Source organism: Mycetomoellerius zeteki, unplaced genomic scaffold (genome assembly GCF_001594055.1).
Source record: "Mycetomoellerius zeteki isolate Tzet28-1 unplaced genomic scaffold, Tzet1.0 scaffold31, whole genome shotgun sequence".
Taxonomy (NCBI): domain Eukaryota; kingdom Metazoa; phylum Arthropoda; class Insecta; order Hymenoptera; family Formicidae; genus Mycetomoellerius; species Mycetomoellerius zeteki.
Window position 1 is genome coordinate 2,341,279 of NW_017257294.1, and position 9,947 is coordinate 2,351,225.

The 9,947-nt window shown below is 34.9% G+C and overlaps 1 protein-coding gene across 1 annotated transcript in view; it reads right to left on the reverse strand.

The window, feature by feature from the left end:
- Positions 1-349: 349 nt before the first annotated feature.
- The window catches only part of Actbeta (inhibin subunit beta), a 33,840-nt gene continuing 24,242 nt past the window's right edge, over positions 350-9,947 (reverse strand). The window contains exons 2-5 of the mRNA XM_018451013.1: positions 3,864-4,084; positions 2,813-3,041; positions 1,911-2,088; positions 350-1,291 (exon numbers count right to left, since the gene is read on the reverse strand). Of these exons, the coding sequence (XP_018306515.1) occupies positions 1,051-1,291; positions 1,911-2,088; positions 2,813-3,041; positions 3,864-4,084 (869 nt within the window). The 3' untranslated portion in view covers positions 350-1,050. The remainder of the gene's footprint in view (positions 1,292-1,910; positions 2,089-2,812; positions 3,042-3,863; positions 4,085-9,947) is intronic.

Genomic DNA, 9,947 nt, shown 5'->3' on the forward strand with positions numbered 1-9,947 from the left:
TATATGGCTGCGTATGCGTGCGTGCGTACGTGTGTATTATATATTTATAATATATATATATGTATATTTTTAGACTTTTAAATAGCATTTTTATTTACTTTTTAAACCGTTACTTTCATAAGTTTTGCATAAAAAACAAGGCAATTAGAGAGATTGAGATTCTTTCTCGTCTTTATACTTAATGCGCGCGCGCGCCCGTACGCGATATTTCTATACTTCGGTTGAATCACGTCATGTGTATGTGTCCGAGAATGTATATATATATATTTATATTTATATAATATATACATCTTATATATATATATGTATAATCGTAAAAGTCACGTCTTTTACTTTCAATATCGTTTTAATTATTTTCTCATTCTTACTCATTCTTTTTCTCTCATTCTCTCATTTTCATCGCGCAACTAATAAAGAAAGACTAAGCTCTTAGGTAAGAATACCGACTCTGAATACTTTCTCGCGTATCTCCTCTCTGCCTTTTACGATCACGTACAAATAAACCGGAGAGATATAGATAAATATATTATATGCGTATTGTAAACGACGCTTTGAAATCGAGACGCCGTGTCTCTTTTCTTCTCCTTTTTTTTTTTACAAATTACCAACCGGTAAGGTCTACTCTACGTATTCGACCGTTCTATATTTTGTATATATATAGAAAGGCCAATTTTTACTTTATCACGCGAATCGCGCTCGGAACGCAATCGCATTGACGTGACGTATAATCTAGCAAAATTACCTAGTTCTTTTGACTATCTTTGCATACCAGTTTACCCTCGGGTGTTTTTAGGAAACCACCCTCGCGCGGATCACCGTTCGAGCGCCGCGCGCTTGAATATTCGCACAGCGCTCGATCGACTTCCGGTTCACCGGTTTCTCATTTCTAATGCGAGACGATCTCGTGGAATTCGGACGGTTTCTGAACCGATTTGTCGGACCGAGTCCGGGCTCGCGTTTACGATTCCGCGATCATTTCTTTGTCTTTTTTTTTTACAAGGCAGAGCACGACGATCCTTTTCGACCGTGCTCTTTCTCCCTGTCGCATTTTTAAGGGCAACCGCACTCGTCCACCACCATCTTCGGCAGGTCTCTCTTGATAATGTTCGAGTCCGGGCCGTAGTAGATGAGCGACATGGGTGAGAACTTGAGAGGCGCGCAGCACGGTTGCATGCCGGCCAGCCGATCCATCTTCCGGTATTCTTCAATCACGTGGGTGTAATAGTTGAGAAACGTGTCCGGCGTCCTGTGACCAGCCGCGCAATCTCCTCTGCAGTAATTGGCGTAGTATCTGTCAGGGAAATCCGTATTAGCGTACCAGTAATGATACTTGTATGCGTTAGCTCTCAATCTAAAATGTTTTCTTTGAGAGAGAAATATATTGCTTGATAATATATTATTACTGGCATTAGCACTGATATATTATTTGCATTATAAATAATTAGATAGTTTATACACTAAAAAAATACTAAATTTTAATAAATATTTGTTTGAATAATTGTAAGTAAATGTTTATTAAATTTAAACATATATTTATTTGATAGAAATTCAACAGCCTGAATTATTTAAAGCATCAAAGATTTAGCTTCGACCGGTATAAGCTGTTGAATTTCTATTATTAATTGTATTTCTCACATTGTACAGTCTAAAAATAAGATACTTATTGTATATATTTATTTGATACAAAAACCATTAATCATCTTTTTTACTGAGCAAATATTTATTTACTGTACATACTAAGCAAATGTTTATTTAGTACTATTCAAAAAAATATGCATTAAGATTTAGTAAATTTTTTCAGTGCAGATATTTGTTCAAATTTGAATTTGAATGCTTAATTGTTGTTATAAGTATAAATATAAGCAAGTAAAACCATACAGAAATTATTTTATGCTGCTCGGTTTACTTACCCCTGAGGAGCGATAATCCAATCGTCCCACCCAAGCTGAGAAAAGCTGACGTAGAACCTCTGCTTACAGCATTGACCTTTTATCGCGCCGCTGCACTCGATCGCTCGTCTCCTAACGCGCTTCGCGGCCGCTGGATCTGTACGCACGACTAGAAACGGTCTATCTGGATCGTGATCGCCTGAAAGAAAATACTCTAATTACAACATGCTTCCATATGAGACCGAGGTACAATGTTATAAGTCATCGTGAAACATTATTTAATCGATCACATCGGACTAGTAACATTTTTCGACAACGCAATCGATTGGAATTCTTCAACCTTCTCAAATAAAATAATTAATTCAAAATCTCGTAATTTTATCTCTGATAAAGCTAATTAAAGTCGAAAGCTATAGTTTTAAAGTTGAAATTGTTATCCTTTTACAGATTGGAAAAAATATTTGAAATCTTAGCTGCTTTATATGAATATCACCTTGCAAATTTGAAAATCATTAAAGAAGATCATATCTTATATATTGTAATATAATGATAATCATTATAGTAAAAAATTAACAATAGTAATAATAATTAATAAAATTTTTGTGCTAGTTTTCAAGATGACATTCACAACAGTATTCCAACGTGTATAGATATATAGATCAATTAGATCAGAGGTCGATAAACTTTTTCTGTAAATAGCTAGATAGTAAATATTTTAAATTTTACTGCTTAAAAAGATGTTATATAGATATTTATACAAAAAAGAGAAAATAAATCTCCTCACCTTTTTTATTTACAAAATTCAAAATATATAAAAAATTGCGTTTGTCATATAAAAATAGGGGACTATAATTTGCTGATTCCTAAGTTAGACAAATGAATCGGTCGCGAACAAATTTTTCAAGATTTTCGTCAGGAATTACCTTTCGAATTTAGGGACGACTCGATCACGTGCGGCGAATGTCCATCGAAGGTCGATACGTGGACGTGCGAGCCGCACCCGCTGCAGTCGACGAGCAACGTCAGTTTATCTTTCGAGTAGTTCGTCGTGTACCATCTGCTGACGACCTTCGTCACGTCGAATTTCTGCCAGCCGAGCTGGCCGACGTTTACAACAAGAGATGTCACCATCTCTAGGTGTTGCCCGAGTTCCTGTAGATTGAACCGCAGAAAAAGAAAACTTTGTTCTAACATAACATAATAATTTTGTAAGGCTGCATTATGATATTTTTATGTGTCTTAAGAGATAAGGAGTAATATATTTTTTCAAAATAATTAATACGATTGCAAGAAATATTTCTTGCAATCGTTAGATTATCGGTTAGATTATCGGTAGTAGATAGATCGGTTGTTAGATATATTTTTCAATTTTTTTTTAGTTATGCTGCGATTAATTAAAAAAGTTGAAGGATCAAGAAAGCCTATTAAAACCTTGTTATTAAAGATTTATATGATTTTGCAAGAATAATTGATTCACGCAATTCGAGCGAATCCACGGATCTGAGTTCAATATATTGCAAATATTTCATTGGCATGAAAAAATAATTTTGCAGAAATATCTAAAAATTTAAATAGATATAGATCTGAAAATTTTATTGGATCAAGATGATTATGTAGAACTCTCAAGCATGATGAATGAAGCTATAAAAACTTTTGACATTCTAGCAATCAGTTTGAACGTCCTACATAATTATTTTGGTCCAGTAAAATTATTTTCAAATGATCAATATGTGTATATCTAGTTAATGTTAGATACCTCAACAAAATCGTTTTTTTTTATGTAAAGAAAATAAAAACTAAATGCATACACGTGTTTAATACGAGATGAAACAGAATAGCAACACACACAATTATAGCACTTATTTCTTATTTATATTATTTAAATATTTAAAAGAAAGATCTTTATGAAATAATTATTTATTTTCCTATTCAAATATTCTCATTTGAATTATCGATCAGCGAATGGATTATTACCTTGCCTCGGAGATGCGTCGTATTACCGCAGTGCACTCTGAATACCCAGAGAGTGATATTTCTTTGGTTTATTTGACTGTGACGATGATGCTGATAGTGATGGGCATGCTTGAGCTCAACTCTCGCCCACAAGGTGGCCCTTTTGATTCTTAGAGGTTCCAATGCCGGTTCGCCGCTCGACATCGGAAATTCCAGCAATGGCTGGCCATTCAACGTGTGCCCTATAATAGAAAAAATATTTTAATTTTTAGGAAGATTAGATACAAAATTAAGTAAAATTAAGCGCTCGCTTTAAATAATCATAACTTGCATAATTCTATTTTGATGTTCTAATTCAAGAAACGGATTATTTTTGAATCCACGTTGCGTAATCAGAAGCACGAGACTAAACGTTTTGATTGATGGGAAAATATTAAAAATAGTCATTTACATATTTTCGATAAATTGGTAAATCTCGAATATTTTCATTTGAATAAATTTTAGCAATGGATACGAATCGTAAAGACACAGAGGGCAATTCATGAGAAGAAAGAATCTCGAAAATGAGGCGTTAATTATATGCACCATGTGCAACATAATGTGTGCAATTGCTAATTTCCGGCGTGTTCACGATAAAAATGTCGCGTCCGCATGGATAGATTTTTCCAGACTTCGTTTTTTTTTCTCTCCCCTTTACGATGTACTAGAAATTACGCGCCGGACTTCATTCATATACAGGGTGTCTTATAATACCTTTAACCTTAAATTTAATGATAAATTCCCTGTTGACATCTTATTGAAAAAAAAAAATTAACACGGAACAGATCAGTATTTTTCAAGTGTTTTATATCAAATATCTTAGTAATCAAAATTTTGAATTAATAGTTTAACAAATTGGCTTAAATGTTCTATTGTGTATTATTATTCAATCAAATAGTGTTAATATTCTATTATTCAATTATCGACTCAAAAGTCGACTACCTCTGTCAAAACGCGACCAAAGAACGACTTCTTAATCACCTGTGATACTAAAAACTAGCATGCCTAGATGTTTCAATTAAGAGAAAGTCCACCCCTAAATTAAGCTTAGAAGAATCTAATCATCGTAATTAAGCTTCGCACTTCTCGCAGCCACCCTTTATATATGTACGCGCATACATATACACATAGAAACTCGCGGCACACGTACACGTGCTGCGTTCAACGCTCGTTCACTCGAAAGCATCGCTCCTCGTCTCTCTTTCTCCCTCTTCCTCGTGGGGGTGTACGTGTATACACCTGCTTGCGTCTGTGTGGCGCGCGTAGAGTGAAAGCAGGGCGGCTTCATCCTTTAACGGTTTGGTGAGTCACGGACCGGGGTTGTTCGGGGTAGGGATAAGCACAGGGTGTCTGCCGCCCGTCTGCCTTCTGCCTTTCACCGCGCACCCCTTCGTCGTAACCCTCTATATCGCCACCACCACCGCCGCCGCCACCATCCACCCGCACCCTCGTCTCCGCAGTCAACTAGCAGCGTCGCTGCGCGCGCTACGACGGCCGATATACACGCGATTATATCGCCGCTCGTTGTCTTTGCGATTGTAATGACTTGTAATGACCAGTAACGTCACGCGAAAATTTGCGGCGTCCCGTGGAATGATTCGTGACGATTTGCCACGGCATGAGATAACCGTTTGCGATGAAGCTTCAAAAAGATACATTGCGATTTACAACATCTCGAACATTTCGCAGAGAATTTTTCCTTGCTTGCGATATATATATATATTGCATATGTAATATTTTTCTCTCTATTGTAGACTTTGACGAATATTCTTCAACCTTCTAACTTTGAAATGTTTCAATTAGATACATGTATAATATATACGCGAATATCTCGGAAGGTTTTTTGATAAACTACGAGTTATTGCATGAAAAGCATATAAAATTGCGAGAGCAGATTTAAGAATTAAATTAAATTAAAGAGAGAAAAAGAATTAAATGAAGGGAAACCGAAATATTGCAAAAAATGGCATACATAGACTGTAAGAAAAATTAATTTCGTTTGATGATCTTACTTTTCGTTTAATGATTGGATTATTTTAGGGATAGAAGATATTTAAAAAGGCAAAATACGTGAATAAAAACTTATAATATCGCAGACGATTCTAGAAAAGAAGATAAAGAAGGTTTCAATCGATTTTGCGAAATTCAGGGAGAGCACAATGGAACAATTTCGTAACGTTCTCGTCCTTCGCGAAAGCACCACGCCCGAACATACTCGACTCGATCTTCCTTTAGAAGATGGAATCGGGATGTAATTTTTTTATGATAAAATTGCTACGAATAACTATACACGATAATAATTGAATTTCAAGAATATTCAGAAAGAGATTTTCTCTAAATTAAATTAAATTGAATCCTATATATATATATATAGATATATATGTAATGTTTAAGTCAATAATAAAGGTATAAGTAAAATAAATATACTCAAATTGTGTGAATTGAACAATATAATTATTTTATTTTATTTTACTTATACATTTATTATTGATTTAAACATTTTATAAATATTCTATTTCTATCAAAAAATATGAATACGATATCTTATTGTAGATATGAGTCTATTTTCTTCTTTTATTTTACGAAAAGAACAGTTTTATTCTAAAAAAATTTACAATTTAAAAATAATTTTCTTAGACTGTCAGAATAATTATGTAGCATGTTAAAAAACATCAAAACTTTTTACAATATTATTTATTATGCTTGAGCGTCCTATATAATAATTTTGATTTTGATAAAAACTTATTTAAAAAATATTTATCTCTGCATTTTTAGAATAATTATAAGTGTTTTTGCGTACACTGAAAAAAAATTTACTATATTTATATCTCAATAATAAATATTTACTGAATGAAAAAAATGATAGTTAAATCAAATTAATCTTGTATCATCAAACAATTCTTGTATCAAATAAATATATGTTGACATTCAGTAAATATTTACCTACAAATATTCAAAGAAATATTTGTAATTAAGATATATATAGTACATTTTTTCAATATAGTAATACATTGGTACACGCTTTAATGTTTGTTAATGTTTCACATTATGAATTAAACGCGTCTAAACAGAGGAACAGGATAACGTTTTTGTCTCGTGATTTAGCGAGAGGAGATTGAGGCGGATATGGAGGAAAAAGCGCGATATAAAACGCGGCTCCAGAATGCTCCACGTCCTTGGCACATGATCGACAACAAGAGTAATAAGGATTTTTAGTGGTGGAATACTTGTAGCACAATCGCTCACAAGACGCCGAAATTGCGCGTTGGCTTCCTAAACTGGCATCCCTCCTTAGTGCACAGGGTCGGCACAGGGTATCCCGAAAGTCGTTCATTTTTCTCCGATTGTATCCGGATTGAGAGACATAACGCTTTACATAAGAATTAGGGTCGAGAGAAATTAGCTTCGTGAATTTTATAAGGACCGGATTGTTTTATCACCTCTATATCGCGTTCCCACAAAATTACAACAATTGTGTGGCTGTGGATTCATTTGTCCTTCATAATTCTTTTTCTCTATATCTTCCTCTCGTTTACGGCGGCCAAGTGTTGTGTATGTTTAAGTCGCAAAAATTGAATATCTGTGTTACTCCGGGCAGATGCATTCTTATCCAAATCGTCATATTTGTTGGTTTAAATAAAACGTCGAAATTTTGAATTAAACAGGTCGCTTATAGTCATTTATTCTTCGAGATTCGACATCTCAATATGATTTACTCTGTCTCGACTTTTCGCTCTGCATAAAGAATCTCGTATCTTTGATCTTCCGCACGATCTCCTACTGGGCTCTCTTTTGGGCCTTCTCTCTCTCTCTCTCTCTCTCTCTCCTCTTCCAGGTCCCATCCTCTTTTTATTTTTCTCTTCTCTCCCTCACCCTGGGTCGCGTGTTCTACATTTTCGTAGTTCGATTTTCTAACGGCCTCGCTCGAGTTTCGAGTGCGTCGTCTGTCGCACATTTCGAGGTCGGTACATCGGGTGGTACTTTTGCCCCCCGTGCGCCGCAATGCGACACCACCACGGGAATCTGCGCCCGGTTTCTCTCTTCTCTCACAGAGACGACGAGACTTTTTTTCCCTATGACGAATACCATTCCGAATAAAATTCACACGAGAGAGGAATCGACAATCGCCTGGCACTTTTTTGTACGCGCGTAATACCAGAGCAGCAGAAGTACCGCGGCTTCAATAACCGACATTTTCCCGCATAGATTGAAATCGGGGTTGAAATATTCATTTGTACATTTATCTCGCAATTTCTAATAATATTTTTGTAATTCGATTGCTTTTCGATCTATGTTCTTATCAATTGATTTTCGATGTAATTATTGCAAATGAGGTGATTTCAGAAATTATTTTCATGTCAAACTACAATGGGTATTGCTATCAAAATAGATTAATGATATAATAAATTGGATTAATAATATAAGATTAATAATAGTTAGATTAATAATACAATGAATGACTGCTTTTAGCAGAAAAAGAAAGTTTGTAACTATTTTATGAGATTCTTTAATATAATTGGTTTATTATACATTTAGATTCAATGAGGAACTAAAGGCAAGATCAATCGCATCAAAGAATTTTACAACAGAATTTTGCAAAGCTGATTTTTTTGCTGAACGCAGCCAATGGGTGCATTCGGTACTACGACCGGTCACTGAGCGCTCAGTGAGCTCTTGAATCTGTTTGGTCTATATTTTTAGTTCTAACGGAATATGCCAATCAGATGTAAGAGCTCACTGAGCGCTCAGTGAGTAGTTGTAGTACTGAATGCACCTAATATAAGAGATATCGCTCAAGTATAGTGCGTGGCTTCAGATTGTAATGGTGAGTAAATGCTATCGAGCGAATCAATCTATTAGCACAGCCAAGGTTCGAGTGTTATAGGCCTTATATCGCACCTATTGCGTCCTCGATGAGCAAAATTTTCTGAGAAACGCTCTATGAATAATCTCACAATAAAAAAGAAATGCGTAGGAAATAGAATGGAATTTAAAAATGCGAAAGAAACTACAAAATGATCTAAAATATCAAGAGATCATGATAATAAATTGCATGATGTAGATTTAATCGATCATTCCGACAACAAAATAAGTCCATAATTTTCGAGAATCCAGGGTGGTTAATGGAGTGTGTTGTAAACGTGTGAACAGCGAAAAGTACAGTGTGCGAAAACAATGCAGCTTTATTGTATGTAACAAATTGTAGATGTTGCATTTGGAAGGATATTACATTGAACATTATACTCGGAAGCAATGATACTTCCGAGCTAACGCGATCTTTAACGGATCGTTATTATTCTCGAAATAGAAGGACTTTCAGATCTAGCTGTGGTTATGTTAGAATCGCAAATGCCTTAAGCGTCTCACTTGGCTTCGACAATGATTGACAAGCTCCTCGTGACCTTGCGTTAGATATCTGCCGCGAGATAACTCGTGTCGTCCTACTTTTGAAATTTTCCCGGCGGCGTTTTCTACCGAAATTGTCGCTTAAGAACCCCCCCGGTTCCGCGTTCTCTAATTTAATAGAAAGCTTTTTCATTGGAGGTACGAGCGACGTGGGAAAAAAAAGGTCAGGGCTTTTCCGAGTTTAGACCGTAGATATACAGTTCTAGATTCGTAGGTCCTAGATTCGCCCTGAAGACTCTGATATATCGTCCCAACGTTTTTCCGCGCTCCCTACACTTACAAACGCACACAAAGAGACAATCTAAAACCACCCCTGCTATTTGATAAATATGCTTTTCATGGAAATTAAATAGGATTGATTATAAAGAAAGTGAGGAAAAAAATATAAAATTTGAGCGCAGAAAAAGAAACAAATAATTAAAAAGCAATTTTCCTTTTATTATTAATAATATAATATAATTATTATTTTTATGAATTCTCGAAGACGATTTTTCTTTAGTAAATATCTAGGGACATCGTCCCTAGATTTCATTATTTCTAACATTATAATTCTCGAATATAGAATTTTTCTTAATTAGATTTATATTCTCATCTAATTTCTTATAAGTATTAGAATTGATTATAATTCTATGTGATTTAACTATATATATATATATATAT